Source organism: Nicrophorus vespilloides, unplaced genomic scaffold (assembly GCF_001412225.1).
Source record: "Nicrophorus vespilloides isolate i.1.1-1 unplaced genomic scaffold, Nicve_v1.0, whole genome shotgun sequence".
In the NCBI taxonomy this organism is placed as follows: domain Eukaryota; kingdom Metazoa; phylum Arthropoda; class Insecta; order Coleoptera; family Silphidae; genus Nicrophorus; species Nicrophorus vespilloides.
Window position 1 is genome coordinate 3,192 of NW_017097114.1, and position 16,696 is coordinate 19,887.

The window sequence follows — 16,696 nt, forward strand, 5'->3', positions numbered from 1 at the left end:
AGATTACTCGGAACGCGCATTAATCACTTCCATTTCTTGATTTTACATGATCTCCTTTTTTTTTTCAATACTCGATATTTAACGAACTTTGGACGAAGATCGCATTCCATCGAGATTACAAATTGCAATTGCAAAGCGACCCTGAATGATGGATACAAGTAGTAATCTAGCGGGCTCTAGTAAAAACTGGTATAATTCAGAAGGCCGTGAACGTGTCCCTTCTTATTCTTCATCATCGCTGCAACTCGCGGCGCCAGCAGATTATGATGATTCAAGAAACACGAAACATTTTTTTTTTTTTCAAAACTATCAATCAACGTAATTGTAAATTTAGATACTATTTTCGTCCGATTCACTTGCAAAATACGCCGCGTTTCGATTTTATGTATTAAAACATGTATTAAAAATGTTAAGCATGCTTCGTTAATGAATATTTATCGCATTTTTTTTTTTTTTGTATTTTGATTGCAATGTATTTCCATCCACTCGAGTGATGCAATCTAAATTGATGTGTGAATATCCAATATGCATATTCATGCATTAATCAGTTCTTCACGCGTCATTAGGCAAAGCTCTTGTTATTCGTTTTTACTTTATGCAAAAGAAAAAAATGTATCCCTAAATTCAGTTTGCAATTAAACTGAACCAATTTCGAAGGAGTGTTGCAGCAGCAGCAGCAAGAAGGCTTTCTCCGCGTTTGTGATTGGTCCATATTTTGGTTTTTCAAACCATGCAATAATATTGATCGGTTGCGTTGAACTCTATATAAAAATCGTTTCAATAACTGATCAACTCCAAATTTGCATTATGTACTTTGCAATATTGTTGTTCTGTCCTCGTTCGAAATTAATATAAACTACAAATCTAATTGCTACAATCAATTTACATATGCAAGTACAGAGATGGTTCAAAATCGGACATGTTAGTGTCACTTTTGACGTCGGACTTCTTTTGTTAATTAATCAATTTTGAAAATATTATCTAGATTGCCAATCTCTTTCGAAGAATGGTGTTTGGGTTGCATAGTATTGGATTTTGTTGATTTAATGGGTGTATATATTTAAAATCAACATAAATAAACGGAAAAGACAACAAACAACCGAGATGAACATCATTTTTGTTCCCCTAATTCGATAGAAACATTCACATAATCATTCAAATTAACGTGCCAATGCAATTGATAAATGCAAAAGTATTTCTTTTTTGTGGGTTTTTTATTGGGGGGATGTCTATTTTGAATTAATCTTCAGCGGGGAGGAGGCTGAACTGTGACCTGAACTACGTTTGCGGTTCACCAGGACTGTGGCCTGATCGACGATGGAAATCTTTATGTTGGCCGGATGCTGCTCCCACGGTTCGCCGTCCACCTGAACGGGAGACGTTGCTTTCAGCTGGATCTTGAAAGAAAACGTAAAGTCTTAAACGATTTCATTGTTGTTGAGAGGGAATGAATACCTCGACGTTCTTAGCTTGGCCGATGCGGTGCGGCGTGGAGAGCCCGACTTGAAGTTGGGCGATGTGAAACGAGGAGTAGATGCCCAGCACCTCCAGCACTCCGTCCTTGTACGACTGAGTCGTGGAATCACCGCTCATGCCTGCAAGAATTATCAAGTGTTGAGAAGGAACACGATCACGATTGATTAACGTTACTCCACAGATCCACGCCTGCACCCCACGACGGAATGTTCAGAACGACGACCGACTCCAATTCGGGAAGTTCCACTTTCTTCCCATCCAGATAGAGATCCAAGTGCTGCTCGATGTTCTTGCAGTCGGACCACATGACCTGATGCGTCCCGAATATTAAGTACAATATCTGCGAGAGAACAGTTTGCGTAAAAGTTCATAATTAGACATATCATAGACAAGACCTTGTTGAAGATCCGATTGCTGAACAGGTAGAATTTGCTGTCGCGCGTCTTGTGAAAATCCAGAGCTACCTGGGCGTCCACGCCGACGCTGAAGTAGTTGTACATGAAATGCGTCTTCGCTGGTAGTTGGATGCCCAGATGTTTCGGAGGCGTAATGTCCACCCTCCATCTGTCTATATCGGACAACTTGGCCTCGTCTATCTTCTTCATAATACTGACTGCGTCGAGATCGGTGGAATTCTCCTTGCCCCAACCGAGAACCCTGGACAAATCGTTGCCGGTGCCGAGCGGTAAAATTGATACGGCTGGAGGAGGCTGCAAATTCAATTCACCCACATAATAAACTTTCGCATGTACCTACCATATCATTAAATCATACTTCCAGATCCATTTTATACGAGGTTGTAAGCATCCACGAGACGGTGCCATCGCCACCTGCCACCAACAACCTAATCGGTTTCGGAGCAACCAGAACGCTCCACTGCAAGGCGGCTGCAGGAGGCCGCTCCGCCAGATCGATGACCTGAGCAGGATTAAGTATCTTCCTGAATTCGGACAAAATCGTCCCGCCGTCGTTGTTTCCCGACTTCCTGTTCGCCACAACGATGAGCGGCGACCAATCCTCCCATCCCGGATCTTTGACGCCCCTCAGCAGCAGATGTCTGTGGATGCTGCTCTTCATGCGCGCAGTTTGCACGCACCACGGCGGCACAATCATCGACTTGTACGGCCCAAAATCGCATTCCTGCAACACCTTCATTCACAACAATATACAGACAGATCAACAATTCAAGTACCTTCTCAACAGCAGGTAAACATTTGGTGTGAACTGCTCTCTGACACCAGCAGCACTGGTAATCGGCCAAGCCAAAATCCATGCATTCCTCCATGCATATCGAGCATGTGGCTCCCAACGGAAGATTCCCTTTGACCCAATGATGCAGATGCCTGTCACTTTTGCTTGTGATGACTTTGCAGATCAACGTTTTGTTGGCTTTCTTGATGCATTCAGGGTCGGCGCACACTCCACAGCAATCACAGTAGGCTCCGATACCGTTGATCAGAAGCAGCTCACATATGGAACAGTACCAGGGCTGTGGGGGAGGGATAACATTAAATTAGACCTCCGCTCGCTTTATAGATTTCATAATGACATACTCTGGATGAGACCTGGATGGCTCTCCAACTGTGATCTTTGGAGACATCTCTGATGGGTACATCTTTCGCTTCCCGGTTGTACGAGCAAAAGAAGTAGAGAGAGGCCAGACAGATGACAACAGCCCCGATGTATGAGATACTGGGAAAGTTGTATACAATGAAGGTGCTGCTGTCCATATTCATTGCGTATAGATATTGGAAATTTAGGAATTTACTGAATACAACCATTGGTCTAATACTGTGTAAAACTGCATTTTGCTGATCGTTCTTCGCCCCCCCAATTAATACACCTCACTGTATTAATTGTTCACTGGAATTCTTCGAAATGTTCAGCACATTATGTCATGTGCTTTTTGTCAAAACGTAAAGGGAGCAGCACAGCATGACTGCCAATGCATTTGCAAGAGATTCTAAACAAATCGATACAAGAATTATGGAATTATAGTCAATGGGGTCGCAACGTAGGCATCCCATCGAGCGCAATCTACAACCTCGTCGTGTTATTGTGTTGTCGGTTGTTTTCTTTTTTTTTTTTTATACATATTTCGATTGGAATGCGGCAGTGGGTGCACGATGCGGAAGAGGAACTCCGTCTCGATCGTATGCAACCCTCAACGGAGGCAAACTGTGTCGGGGGTTGCCCCGAAACTAGGTCACAGACGTCAAAATACCCCTTCAATGATCCAATGGGCATTTAGAATTAATTAGTTTACATCAGGTATTTTTTTAGGTAAAGTGCATGAAACGCTTCCCAGTCGTAGCCGCAACCTGAATGCATGCACGCACTCACCACTCTTGGAGAAGACCAGCAAGTTTAAATGGTCTGAAGCACCACCACCACCATCACCATGGCTAGCAATGTCCCCGAGGTTAGTTTCTGCTGTGAGATATGTGGTCTGGAGGGCCTCACAGAGGAGGATTTCCGAGTGCACACGCACACGGCGCACGTGAACGGTCACGCCGTCTGCCCCTTCTGCCAGCTGGGGTCCATATCACCCTCCGAGCTGCTGCTGCACGTCAACCAGGCCCACCTGGACTTCCTCACACCAGAATCTGAACTCAACATGACTTTCATAGACGATGCAAGCCCCAGGTAATGTGATAATACGCAGCATCTCATGATCAAGAAACATTAACATTTAATTTGCAGTGATTTCAGTGGTAGCACAAATGGGGAGTGCAGCGGGAACTGGAACGGCAGGGCCCTCTCGAACTGCAACAGTCATGCCTCCTCCAACAACATCAACAATATCAATCTGAAAAGTCCCAAGGTACTTTCCAACTTTGCACTCTTGTTATTGTTGTTGTTGTTATTATTTTGTTTGCAGCATAGTTTAGTGAACGGCGGCGGCGAATTGAGTCCGAAGAATTCCTCGACTCATGGCCAGGGTTCACCTCTTAGGTCCAGTCTTAATCTCAAGCTGAAGAACGCCTCTCCAACCCTACAATGTCCAATGTGTAATTATACTAGCGGTAGTCCAACGGAATTAGAAGAACATATTAATAGGTGAGACCTTTTTCTCATTTTACTACAACAACAACAATTCATCAATAGTTTAATTGACATTTATCAAATCGGTATAGGATCGTCTACTTACACACTGCATGCTAGAGCAGTTTCTTTAATACTAATAATGATCCCAATCTTTAAATATAAGTGAAATATTTAATTTGGAATGAAAATTAATCAACTTATTGGTTCATTCTGTATATTCATGCAAACATCAAATATTTGATCGGTCTTCGGGTCGGGTAGACAATTTCTGTTCATTCATCGCGTTAAAACTTTTTACGATGATGGGACGCAGGTGTGTGTTGATGAGATATGTTGTTTGCAGACAACACTTCGACTTGACCTCGCCGTCGGTGGGCGGATCGACGGGCGAAGTGTTCCCGTGTCCGCTCTGCTCGAAGTCGTTCAATTCTGCCCCAGATCTCGAATTGCATGTAAACATCGAGCACAAAGATGTTCTTTCGCCGGCCTCCTCGGCCGCCTACTCCTGCCCCGTCTGCGGCATTACGCTCGACGAAAATGTGAGTTTCATTCCCTTGCTATACTACACGTTACCGTAGAGTTCATGTCTTTTGTACATGTTGGATCGAAAAGCACTGTAGATGCGTACCTCCTGTAGTAGTAGTAGTAAAGTTAACAACACTCACAGTACTAGTAGAGTAGTATAGAATAATGAAATTTGTGGAAATACTTATGTAGTATTTGATTCTTTCAAGGGTGAACTTGCTTCGAGGCATGTCGAGTCGCATTTTCCTGCCACGTCTCCGGCCCCGGTGGACAGGGAAGCCCTCAGGAAGCGAGAGGAGCGCGAGTTTGAGCTGCTGCGAGCCCAGTATGGCATGGATGACCAAGGGAACTTCCGAGAGCAGTCGGTAACGAATATGCAGAGGGCCGTTTATGCAGGCGAAATGTCCGTTGCTGATTACTACGAACGCACGCTCGATTTGAAAGCGGCGGAAAGCTGCGGCGTCGACGATGGTAGTTCCGTGACGAGGACCATCGTAAGTGACGCTATCATTCGAAAACTGGAGATGTCTTCTGACTGTTGTTGGTGTTTGGTTGCGCAGGTGCCTCGCGTCAAGGCGATGAGTTTCAACGCGACGAACGTGGTGCGAACGGTGACGTGCACTTGCGTCGATCACTACGCTTCCTCTTACGGTGACAGAGGCTGGGGCTGCGGCTACAGGAACACGCAGATGCTCATCTCCAGCCTGCTCACGCACACCGGCTACAACGAGCGGCTCTACAAGCTGTGGAAGGATCAGAGACCACCCAGGAGTTCCGTGCCCAGCATATCACGTCTGCAGAGTCTGATCGAGTTGGCTTGGTCGCAAGGCTTCGATATACAGGTGAGACTAAACATTAATTCAATTGTGTCAAGAATATTGATAGAATGATATCAGGGCTCCGAGCAACTGGGTAGCAAACTGGTGAATACGCGGAAGTGGATTGGGGCTACCGAAGTGGTAACCCTCCTCGCCTTCCTGCGCATTAAATGCCAGCTGATCGACTTCCATAGGCCGACGGGCGCCGGCGGAAGCCATCCCGAACTCTTCCGATGGGTCCTCAAATACTTCGAAGGCTGTCCCAATGGTGATTTCGTCGCGCCACTTTACTTGCAGCATCAAGGTAATGCAGAGATGATCATCTACAGCAGCAGCAGCAGCAATTACACGTCTTGTTTGCAGGGCACAGCAGAACGATAATGGGGATCGAAGTTCAGAAGGACGGAACGCTGGTGCTTTTGGTTCTGGATCCGAGTCACTCGCCCCAGCAGATGGCTCAGTTCGGTGACACAAGCTCTTCGGCGGGTGCTCTTCGGTTGCTCAGGAAGAGCGAGGCTTCGATGAAGGCTCGCCAGTATCAGATCGTCGCGGTCGTCGGCACTCTCGACACCGAGGAACAATATCAGGTACGTCTCCTAGAATCTCCGATCCATCCAAACAAAGATCGAGTTTTCTTTTATACAATTGCAGCAAAGCAAAATATTGAGGGGCCACAGGATCCCTCAAGATCGGTGAGGCTGACATCGGGCATCGTCCGCACTAGAGATCTCAAAATTGGCTTGTTTAAATACTATATATATTATATATTCCACGGTTTTAGTCTAATGAATTCACACCACCTTTGCTGTTCATGAATTTTCGAGGAACGTTTCTTTTTCTGATTTAAAAAACAAACTACAACAACAAACCCGAAACAGAACAGAAACCGAAAGAAGTGTACTATAATATCCATAACAGATTCTTAATTACATTTTACAAACTCTATAACCATAATTCAACAGTTTAATCAGAGAAAATATCTATTTTACGCACCGAACATTTGTTTTAATGAAAGAAAACAGCAAGTAACTTATTAAACCTTAAGGATTTATATAAATATAATTAATGAAAATAATAAAACTTAATTGACGTCCATCAAAGAGAGAGAGAGAGAATCTATAATCAGATTTAAAGGGAAAAAAAGGTATAGAAAATATCACTAAGTAAGGAGATGATGATACCATGCGTTGGTGGCATTGAATCAAAAAAAAAAAAATTATACATATTTTTTCATTACTGAAGCGATCATTTTCATTCGTAACTTAAAGAAATTTTAACGCTTGTTATTAAGAATTATTATTATTATTAAATGTAGTGAGTTTTTGTCTAGACACCGGTGTTTCGTTTCGATTTGTTTTCAGTCATTAAGAGAAGAACAAAAAAATAGTAAAGACACAATGAGTTAATAGAAAAGAGAAGATGCAAGTTCTCTCTGCCTTAGAAACAGATAGGACTTCCGAAAGTCTTCGGGAAGAACGGAAATAGCCGAAGGAACGAGCAGCGAGCAGGGTCGCATTGAACGCATTGTCGAATCGAGTGAATTGATTAGTTAATGGAGACAATAAGAATAATAGTAATATGTAAATGGGAAGAAGCTAAATAAGAAAAATTACAAACTAAAACGAAAAGAAAACTAGTGGAACGGGCGGAATCTGAACTTGCCAGCAAAAAAATGGATTTGCCACGTAATAATCACACACAAACACACACACCACAACGTACATAAATAACATTTATATATATACACATACACACATACATCACGACAAAAATACAAGAAAAACACCACAGAAACAACACACACGAAAACAACGCTGAAGATGAGAAGGGAACGAGACGAGTGAATTACAAAAATGAAAAGAAAAAGCTTAAGCCTATTTAGAGAGTGACATATTTTATTATTAGGAACTAAACATGATGACGATGATGGTCATGAATACTGTGAACGAGGAAATCAAGCAGATCTGAATCGATTTATTGTGTAACAAGTTTTAATTATTATTATTATTGTCATTACTATTATTATCAAATTAAATTATACTAAATACTGTTGTTGAACACTTTACGCTCTCTGTACTGTACAAAAAAAAAAATATGAAATAAAAACGATTAAATGTTAATTCGAAACGAGTTTTCATTAAATATTACTTCCTAATCACGTATGCCATGGATAAGTTGAAACAGTTGTTGTTTCTAGCATACTATACTTATTGGTAAGTTCTCTTTTATAATTACAGGTGGTGAGCAATAATCGGATGATGTTGATAATATATTTAAAAAAAAACAATATATATATATATTTCTGTAATTTTTTTGAGCATAATTATAATTTTTAAATATAACATATTATTGATTTAATAGTAAGGTCGCCTGGGATTATTCTGGAAAAAGAAAATATCGATTCATAATAATCATCTGCATTTGTAAGATATTGTACGTACTAAAGGATTCGGCCTGAATCTGTAAGCCAGCATCATTCGTTTCCTGTACGCGTCGTACTCATCGTCGTTGGTGGCAATGTTCTCCGCTTGATCCAATCCTAAACCCTGGTTGGAATCCCTTAGACATCCTCTGAAAAGCAAACAGCAAATAGTAATTAGGGTGTAAAGAGAGTGCAAAGTGTATGAATACTTATTGACCGGCTCCAGAATGCCGCTGCCTTCAGAGCCCAGACCCTGACCCTCGGACCAGCCAAGCTTCTGCAACATCTTAAAACCGATGTTGTCCTCCTTCAGCTTGAACTCCTTGTAATCGGAGATGTCAACGTGCCTGCCGTCGCGGGCCGCCTCGCTTTTCTCCATGAACTTTTTGAACTCTTCGGGTGGCAAGAAATCGCCGATGTGATGCTTGCCCTCCGCCTGACGCGTCAGTTCGTTCGCCCACAGCTGCGTGGCGACCATCTCCTTTTCGCGCAACTTGTGCTCCCAGGTGCCGCCCTCCGTTTCCTCGTCAGAATCGTATTCGTACTTGTTGAGGCCGGTCTTTTGTAGCCGTTCCACCTCCTGCCGTTTGCGGATCATATCCTGGTACAGCAAGTTAATTTTGAAATGATCCTCAGCCTTGCACCATTCCTCCTCGCTGAGATTCGTGGAACCGAACGCGTTAACCGCGTACTGTATCAGAGCCGGATCGTTTCTCGTCACCTTCGTTGAAAAACGAGGAGCTTTGTTGCTACCTAAAACAATACGACAATCAGAAATGAGAAGATTAACGTTGCATACAACTTTTACCTCCTTTCTTGGGCTGAGGTGGTAAATCAACGGAACCCGTCGATGGTAAAGAGAGTTCCTCATTGTTACCCCAACGGCTTTTCCTTCTACGTTTGCTTCCTTGGTGGTGATGATGTTGTTGTCTACTATCATCTACTACAGTTGTCGTCGTCGTGGTCGTCACCGTCGTGGTCATCATCAGCAAATCACCAACATCGCTGGGCATCTCCGGTTCGTAAATGTCCTCCGGTCTGTAATCGTCGCTCGTGTCCAAGACTGTCGTCGTCGTCGTCGTCGCAACCATCTCCGACTTGAACTGTTCGACCATCTGCAGATATTGCTGATAGGCAGCGGACTCCTTGTGGAACAGAAACCTAAAACATGCACCAGGAATACAGGTCAACAATGTCGAGGCCGACGACTTACGCACACTCAATAAACTCTCTATTTCGCTCACATTCGCAACTCTTATTCTCGCAATCAACGCAGGCACTCGGTAAAACTCACACCACACTTACACTGCGAAAATATATACTGCCAAAATCTACTAGGGAAAACGCGCGCGTGAGAGAGAGCAGTGTAAGGATGGCAGGCATTCAATTCAATATATATATATAGATATATGAGGTGGGGGTGTTGATTATATACTTTCTTTGTACAATTGTTGTTGTTTTGTTTGTTTTGTAATTAATTTTAGCTAAAGAAACAGCGGTGAGCTGTGGAAGAGAACAGGCCTGCATACCACAGACTGGGATCTTGATTTTTGCGTTGCCGAACGATGTCCTCGATGCCCTGTCCGCATTGAGCCACCATGCGTCCCAGAGACGCCATCGCCTCGTAATCGGCCGAACCTGAGGGAAATACTTCACAAACCGTCACTAAACATGCCACACCTACGCACCGTTCTGGGCTGGCCGACTGGCCCATTGCGACACGCCCACTTACTCATCAGTAATTTTAGACAATCTGAACAATTTGGGAAATTACTGCTCTACAATGTTATGTCGAAATTTCAAATTTGAAATTTTCATTATCATTAGTGTGTGTTTATCCCAAATTTTCAAATAAACTTTAACACGTTAACTCCCATACTTATTTGTTTGTTTCCTACAATACAATGCATGATTACTATATACCATAATGTTGGGAATTAATGCGTTAAAGAATGGTGCCGCCACCAGCCCATTACAAGAGAGAAACAGAGAAAAAAAAAGAAAAGAAAACATAGACAAACATATTTTGTAATTTTGGTTCAACATCTCAAATATGTATATATATAAATATTATATATATAAATAAATGAATGAATGAATTGTGTCGGACATCTGCTATAGAGTACCTGTTACTGTTGGGGAAGAGAGGCAGTGTTAATGTGAAGCGCACGTTAACATAATAGTAATAATAATTTTGAATAAAATAAAAACATGTGAGAGATCGTTCAACGTCGTCGAATGGAAATTATATTGTTACCTGGAGTGTTAACGTCCGTGATGGTCTGCGACTCGATGAGTTGGAATAGCTGACCGTTGTTGGTTGCGGTCGCCGTAAGCATCGTCGGAGGCATTTGAGTGATGAACGCGGACTGCACTGGAGGAGGAGGCGGCGGCGGCGGTGGAGGCACTTGCATTGGTCCGGTCTGCTGAAGAGCCGGAGGCGGGCAGTTCATGTTGATGGGCGGGGGCGGTACTATACCGATTGAGGGAGGTGGAGACAGAATAGATTGGGCGGCCAGGAGTGACGGCTGCATGTTGACTAGCTGCGATGGAGGCGGCAGCAGCGACTGCAACTGCATATACTGTTGCGGTGGCTGCTGTCCAAGTAGAATGTTCTGCGGCGCTTGCTGCTGCTGTTGTGCAAGTAGGATGTTCTGCGGCGGCGGCATGGACGTCGGCGGCATGATGTTAGGTGGTGGAAGGCAAGTAGGTATCGAGGTAGTCGAGGGTGGCGGAGGTGGAGGCTGCTGTTGTTGTTGCTGCTGCTGCTGCACCACCGGCTTCGTCTGCCCCACGATCGATGATATCTGATCGTTGAGGTTCGGCGGTGGCACCGACTTGTTCGGCGGCGGGATGTTCTTGATAAAGTCCGGAGGGTTTCGGTGTTCCACCATCGAAGGTTTGCCACTACCACCACCTCCGCCGCCGCTGCCGCCGTCCATCGGTTCGGACGGCGTCGGAATGCTGAGAATGTCCAACGGCTTCGGGTTCGGTATTTCGTTCAGATGGATCGGCGATGGCGGAGGGATGTTCTGGACCTGAAGCGGAGCTGGCGGTGGGATGGTGAGAGTGTTCAGCGGCTCCGGCGGCGGTATGTTGTGCACCTGAATCGGATTCGGCGGCGGTATGCTCGACAATTCGATGGTGGGTGGCATGCACGGTGGAGGTACCGTTATTATCGCAGTACCACCGTTATCGGTCGTTTGTCCTTGAAGCGGCGGCAGCGTAACAGTCGTGATGACCGTCGTCGTAGTCGTCGTCGGACACAGATCGACCATTTCCATCGTCTGCTGCGGTGGCTGCAGCACCATCTGACTTTGCAGACTCGAGATCTGCGGAGGCGGCACGTTCAGCAGCAATGGTGCCGCGGCGATGATCGTCGAGTTTTGCGGGGACAGTGGAAACTGAACGTTCTGCGCGACGAGATTCTTAAGCAACGGTTGTCCGGTCACATCCTGCACCATCGATTGACCATCGTAATTGGACTGAGACTGCGAGATGAGACTGCTGTACGAGGAGCTTATGTTTATTTTTGGTTCGAAACTCTGCGAAGGTTTATCTGAAAATCTCGTGGTCCTCACTTTCTGCATCACTCTACTACCACCACCATCCTTTAGTAAACCCTCCCTCTTCCATTTACTTCTGCTCCTATCCTCACTACAAACAAAGACATATATATTCAATTAATGGCAAAATCCAATATTTCATTTTACATAACACACATTTATCAAATATCATCTCATATTTCATGTGATTTCTCTTGCAACTTGAAAATATATAATATTCTCCTCCTCAACATACTTATTACCTATTGTATCTGTCATGATTGTCCCATTTAAACATTTTTTGCTTAGAATCTTTATAATCATGATGCTTCTTCTCTTTCAGCTGCTTAAATTGCTTCATGAAAGTTCCGTCACTTGAGAATGTGTTAAAGTTAAAAGCTTTCTTCACCTGCTGTTTCACCGGGCTAAATACATCTCAATGAAAAACATAAAAAAAAACACAATAGTTACAAAGATGAGGCAAACCTTTTAGCCTGTTTAGCTGATGCACAACTGCTCCCGGTCACCATGGAGCTGGTGCTCCTTGCAGAGTGATCCGTTGTTGCAGCCTTCTGCTTCTGCTCCAGCTTCGCCTGGATCTCCTTCTTCTTCTGTTCGATGAGTTTCTCCTGATGAGACATTTGAGCAAACCGGTCATTCCTGGAGATCTTCGTTTGGAACACTTCGATTGTACTTTTCTTCGACATTATTACTTTCTACGCACTTTCCAGACGTTTCGTGGTGGAGCTTCAAGAATACACTTTTAATTCATTCATGTTAGGACACATTAAATTCTAAGAAGACATCTTCTTTTGTTTATGTCATTGCATTTTATTTTGCATTGCCAACTTTTTCCTATCGTAGGCAACTCAAAAAACTCAATCAACACACTCTTCGGTTAATTATTGATTAGCGGCATTCCGATGAAATTGCTCAATCTTTTATGTAATCACGAATTATTATAGTTTCTATCATCGCCAGCCATCAGCGATGATCAATTAAGATGAAGATGGTGCCGGTAATGTAGATCGCTTTATATCCACACCCCACAGTTTGCAAGCCGTGTTGTCCAACTACACTTGCAATATTATCTTATTTTCTTTACACAGAGACTTCATACTAAAGCGATAATTATATTATGAGTTTCATTTGAATCTATCCTAGCTATGTTATTGTTATTTATTGTATTATTATTGAGGATATAAACGATATAAACAATAAAAATGTTGTGTATTTGTGGTTGCGAACGTCTGACAACTGTTCTAGTCGAGCAATTTTAGTTGATTGTGGTTACATCCAGTTAGATCTGTCATTTTATTTGTTGACAAATATTTCTATGTTATTTATAAATGTTGTAATTAATTGTATGTAATCGTACGGATGTGGCAGGGCTAAAGGACAGGAGGCACGGCGGGACGATGTGTTTGTGACTAGTTTTAAGTTAGGAGAGTGCACGAAACGCGTTTTGTAAATAGTGTTAAAGAGTGAGTGGTAGAATAGCGAATTCCAATGTCCAAGACTCGAATGCACCCGATATATGGCAGGACTCCGTCTTGCTCGATACTGCAGAGGCTGGAGGAGAGGAGCAACAAAGCCACCGCAGCACGCTTGGAGCGAAACAGGAAACCTGACAAGCCCGAGGACTTCATCTGCTACGATGATAGTGACAGTGATGAGGAGAGTTTGACCACGCAGAAGGAGGTGCTGAGAACGTCGTATAATATAGTGGACTATGTTCGGACTAGAGAAATGCTCAGCAGAGACATTAGGAGCATCAAAAGTGATTACGGTTCTAGGCACATCCTCACACATGAAATGTTCAAAGAGACACCAGTCAATTTGGGTAACATGAATAAGATATTTTGTTCGCAGTGGCTGAGTGATAGACAGGTTGTTTTCGGTACAAAGTGCAATAAGGTAAAGTCAAGAGATTAACAACTAACGCCAATGCGAATGCTATTGTATTTGATTCACAGTTGATGGTCTACGATGTAGTCACGCACGCTTTGGATCAGATCCCTTCGTTGGTGAGCAGAAGGAATCCCACCGAGCAGCATCAGTGTGGCAAACACTCGGTGCAGATTAATCCGTCGAAAACGCTGCTCGCGACGGCCGCGAGGAACGCGTGCGATATCGCCGTCTACAGGTTGCCCACTTTGGATCCAGTTTGCGTCGGCGAGAATGCCCACAAGGATTGGGTATGTTCCATCTTCGAATGTTTCTATCGAACAAATGAAATTAATTCTTTCAAATCAATCTTTAGGTGTTCGATATGTGCTGGCTGGATGACGAGTTTCTCGTGTCTGGGTCTTGTGATAAAATGGCACTGTGGAGGATTACGCCTGAAGTGGTCGAACAGAAACAGGATATACATATATACAAAAGTATTACAGCTGAAGCAGTCAAGGATTGTAAAAATTCACAAAAGGTGAGTGTGTTTGTTCTATTAGCAGGAGGAAATAGAAAAACTATAGTTGTATGTTTTATAGGTGAGAGCAATAACGTTTAATAAGGCGTACAAAGAAGTGGCAGCTTTGAGTCTCAATGGATACATTCACGTGTGGAGTGCGGAAACCTTCAAGCAGAAACTGACGCGAAAGCTGCCTTCGACTCAAGAGAACGTCTGTTTGGCGGTGCAAGATTCAGGGTTGTACGCGATCGGGAGTCGCTCGTACACCTTGCTGTTAGATTGCAGGACGTTGCAGGTGAAACATATAGAATTATAATGAGACAAAGTGTGGAGGATTCAGAATTAATTGTGAATGTTTGGTAGGCTGTGAGAAAAATTTCGTCTCGGCACTCTGGATGCGGCGTGCGTTCCGCCAGTTTCCAAGGTGATATCCTCACGACCGGCACTGGATTAGGGATGATTCTGTTCTACGATCTGAAGGCTGGGAAATTTATAGAGTCTAGCATAAACTCGTCGAGGACGGTCGTGCTGAAAGCAAGTCGTGGTTACGTCGTAAGTGCCGCTCATCGATATATTTATGTATATTATGTTCGCTCATTAACGATGATGATGATGATTACAGTTTCCAGACGAGGAACATATTGAGAATGTACAGAACGTAAAGTACGTTCCGGCCATCTACACGCACTGTTACGACACGAGTGGGACGCGTCTGTTCACTGCCGGTGGTCCTCTGTCCGCCACCTTGACCGGAAACTATGCCGGCTTGTGGCAATAATGTAGGTATATTTTATTGCAATTCTTTGTAAGTTCGCAAACCGTTAGCAATTTCTCTTGCAACGATCGACGCGACGCGACGCTCAAAACAGCGATCAGTAATATTAGAGAGAATTGACTGCAACGGAAAACATGCTCACATGCGAACTTACTATATAATCAATTCAAATTAAATAATCCACATCAACAATCGAATTCCTTATAATTACGAATTACATTTTTTTTTTCCTATTGCTTCACGTTTATTGTGAAGAGAACTGAGTGTGAGTTAGGCAGTGACTGCGTATTTTTTCATTGAGATGTGATGTATTTGTTGTTTTTTTAAATTTTTTAATTTAGACTAATTTAGGTGACTAATAATAATAATTTTATTTGAACGATTGAATGCTGCGTGTCTTCATTGTCTGTAGGTATATGCTTTCTCTGTGTGTCGGCGGTTTTAGATAGTTAATTGTATTTTAAGAGATGTGTGTTCATAATTTAGTTCTCTTTTTATATCTATTTTTTTTGTTTGTTTTTACTATCGATTTCTTTTAAATATATTTTTTATTGTATGTACATAACTTCAAATTTAAATAAATATTTAATATATTATTATTACTATTATTTATTACTCACTATCAAAAAACATGATTTTTGAAAATTTTGAAATTCTGAGCGGGAGTTTTCTAATAAAACAAAGTTGTTTGCATCGAAACAGTAAACCAGTGTCTGCCAAACTTTTTTTTACCTCACCCCACACACCTCTATAAATCGCCTAATTCGAGAAGCACACATTTTGTTTTTTGTGTTGTTTGTGTAAGAATTTAATAGGCGAAACACTGATGAATTGAATGGATTTTAGAATTGGATATAGAATTTAATTTTAATCCCATAGATAAACCAGCGTATGGTAAATCTAGTGGATCAAAACGAGATCCGTATACATATTCTGTATGAAAACAGGTGCAACCTCGTGAAGGTCATATGCGAAACGGTCTTGCATCAATTCAGAGGCTATGTATTGCGCTTGAATTGATACCTGGTTATCATCTTCGAGAGAAGGTGATATACCTTTTGCACCTGGGGATGCGGCCACGTGGAAGTCGCTGCTCTCGTTCACAGCAAATGAGAGCAAACGCGCGACCGCACACCCGGGAGGATTCAAAAGGAAATAAGGGAAATTTAGGATAGAAGGAAATACTATGATCTAGGTACCTGAAACAGAAGAACACAAAGAAATGACACACAACCGACACAAAACATGAACGAAATATAAGTTTACACAATCTATAAGATCGTATTGAAAAATACGATACACATTTATAATTACAATAAAAATAAATTTGCATTGCACATTGAACATCATTATAATATTTTACAGGAGAGGAATAAATGTGGAACGTCCATATTCTCTCTCATCTTTTTAATTTTTTTTTATTTTTTCATTCTTTTGTTTTGTATATATCTTTATTTATTTATTTTATTATTGTTATTAATCCATATTTTATTTATTATTTTTTTAAATATTTTTTTGTATGTATCTATTTGTATATACATAATATTTTTATTAATCAATATTTTCTTATTATTTTTTTTATGTATCTATTTGTTTATACACAATATTTTTATAAAATATGATTTTCTTATTATTTTTTTATATAATTTTTTCTATATTATGAATGTGTAATATGCA

The 16,696-nt window shown here is 42.3% G+C and overlaps 4 protein-coding genes across 6 annotated transcripts; 2 read left to right on the forward strand and 2 right to left on the reverse strand.

Annotated features, from left to right (window-relative positions):
- Positions 1-1,052: 1,052 nt before the first annotated feature.
- LOC108558959 (diacylglycerol kinase epsilon) lies at positions 1,053-3,483 on the reverse strand. Its single transcript, XM_017916062.1, has 7 exons — positions 3,030-3,483; positions 2,669-2,965; positions 2,251-2,616; positions 1,872-2,186; positions 1,651-1,816; positions 1,456-1,595; positions 1,053-1,397 (listed from the first exon to the last, which is right to left on the reverse strand). Exons 1-7 carry the CDS (start codon positions 3,255-3,257, stop codon positions 1,230-1,232), a joined length of 1,680 nt encoding a protein of 559 aa, XP_017771551.1. The 5' UTR covers positions 3,258-3,483; the 3' UTR covers positions 1,053-1,229.
- Positions 3,484-3,588: 105 nt separating this feature from the next.
- On the forward strand, positions 3,589-7,253 carry LOC108558958 (zinc finger with UFM1-specific peptidase domain protein-like). Its single transcript, XM_017916061.1, has 9 exons — positions 3,589-4,122; positions 4,180-4,300; positions 4,358-4,536; positions 4,868-5,063; positions 5,259-5,543; positions 5,610-5,891; positions 5,946-6,171; positions 6,231-6,454; positions 6,519-7,253. Exons 1-9 carry the CDS (start codon positions 3,878-3,880, stop codon positions 6,561-6,563), a joined length of 1,803 nt encoding a protein of 600 aa, XP_017771550.1. The 5' UTR covers positions 3,589-3,877; the 3' UTR covers positions 6,564-7,253.
- An 860-nt stretch (positions 7,254-8,113) lies between these two features.
- Positions 8,114-12,803, reverse strand: LOC108558957 (actin cytoskeleton-regulatory complex protein PAN1-like). Of its 3 annotated transcripts, none has more exons than XM_017916058.1 (8): positions 12,321-12,803; positions 12,098-12,259; positions 10,547-11,946; positions 9,819-9,927; positions 9,098-9,450; positions 8,499-9,042; positions 8,309-8,438; positions 8,114-8,248 (listed from the first exon to the last, which is right to left on the reverse strand). In XM_017916058.1, exons 1-8 carry the CDS (start codon positions 12,539-12,541, stop codon positions 8,222-8,224), a joined length of 2,946 nt encoding a protein of 981 aa, XP_017771547.1. In that variant the 5' UTR covers positions 12,542-12,803; the 3' UTR covers positions 8,114-8,221. The 3 variants fall into 3 exon arrangements, with proteins under 3 accessions (XP_017771547.1, XP_017771546.1, XP_017771548.1); XM_017916057.1 differs by having other exon boundaries at positions 8,115-8,248; positions 9,819-9,939; XM_017916059.1 differs by lacking the exon at positions 12,098-12,259 and having other exon boundaries at positions 8,155-8,248; positions 9,819-9,939; positions 12,321-12,801.
- Positions 12,804-13,059: 256 nt separating this feature from the next.
- LOC108558960 (DDB1- and CUL4-associated factor 12) lies at positions 13,060-15,617 on the forward strand. The gene is made up of 6 exons (XM_017916063.1): positions 13,060-13,751; positions 13,811-14,032; positions 14,098-14,262; positions 14,324-14,539; positions 14,608-14,796; positions 14,867-15,617. The coding sequence occupies exons 1-6, from the start codon at positions 13,344-13,346 to the stop codon at positions 15,020-15,022; spliced, it is 1,356 nt and encodes a 451-aa protein (XP_017771552.1). The 5' UTR covers positions 13,060-13,343; the 3' UTR covers positions 15,023-15,617.
- Positions 15,618-16,696: the final 1,079 nt, after the last annotated feature.

Excerpts from the sequence above, each read along its gene's own strand:
- LOC108558959 (XM_017916062.1), bottom strand. The coding sequence starts at position 3,257 with ATGGTTGTATTCAGTAAATTCCTAAATTTCCAATATCTATACGCAATG. Across the intron at positions 2,966-3,029 it reads CCATCCAGGTCTCATCCAGA|CCCTGGTACTGTTCCATATG; the intron begins GTATGTCATTAT and ends CCTCCCCCACAG. Across the intron at positions 1,817-1,871 it reads GCAATCGGATCTTCAACAAG|ATATTGTACTTAATATTCGG; the intron begins GTCTTGTCTATG and ends GTTCTCTCGCAG.
- LOC108558958 (XM_017916061.1), top strand. The coding sequence starts at position 3,878 with ATGGCTAGCAATGTCCCCGAGGTTAGTTTCTGCTGTGAGATATGTGGT. Across the intron at positions 5,064-5,258 it reads GCATTACGCTCGACGAAAAT|GGTGAACTTGCTTCGAGGCA; the intron begins GTGAGTTTCATT and ends GATTCTTTCAAG. Across the intron at positions 6,172-6,230 it reads ACTTTACTTGCAGCATCAAG|GGCACAGCAGAACGATAATG; the intron begins GTAATGCAGAGA and ends TCTTGTTTGCAG.
- LOC108558957 (XM_017916057.1), bottom strand. The coding sequence starts at position 12,541 with ATGTCGAAGAAAAGTACAATCGAAGTGTTCCAAACGAAGATCTCCAGG. Across the intron at positions 8,439-8,498 it reads ATTCTGGAGCCGGTCAATAA|AGGATGTCTAAGGGATTCCA; the intron begins GTATTCATACAC and ends TTTGCTTTTCAG. Across the intron at positions 8,249-8,308 it reads GATTCAGGCCGAATCCTTTA|AATAATCCCAGGCGACCTTA; the intron begins GTACGTACAATA and ends TTCTTTTTCCAG.
- LOC108558960 (XM_017916063.1), top strand. The coding sequence starts at position 13,344 with ATGTCCAAGACTCGAATGCACCCGATATATGGCAGGACTCCGTCTTGC. Across the intron at positions 14,263-14,323 it reads ATTGTAAAAATTCACAAAAG|GTGAGAGCAATAACGTTTAA; the intron begins GTGAGTGTGTTT and ends TATGTTTTATAG. Across the intron at positions 14,540-14,607 it reads TAGATTGCAGGACGTTGCAG|GCTGTGAGAAAAATTTCGTC; the intron begins GTGAAACATATA and ends AATGTTTGGTAG.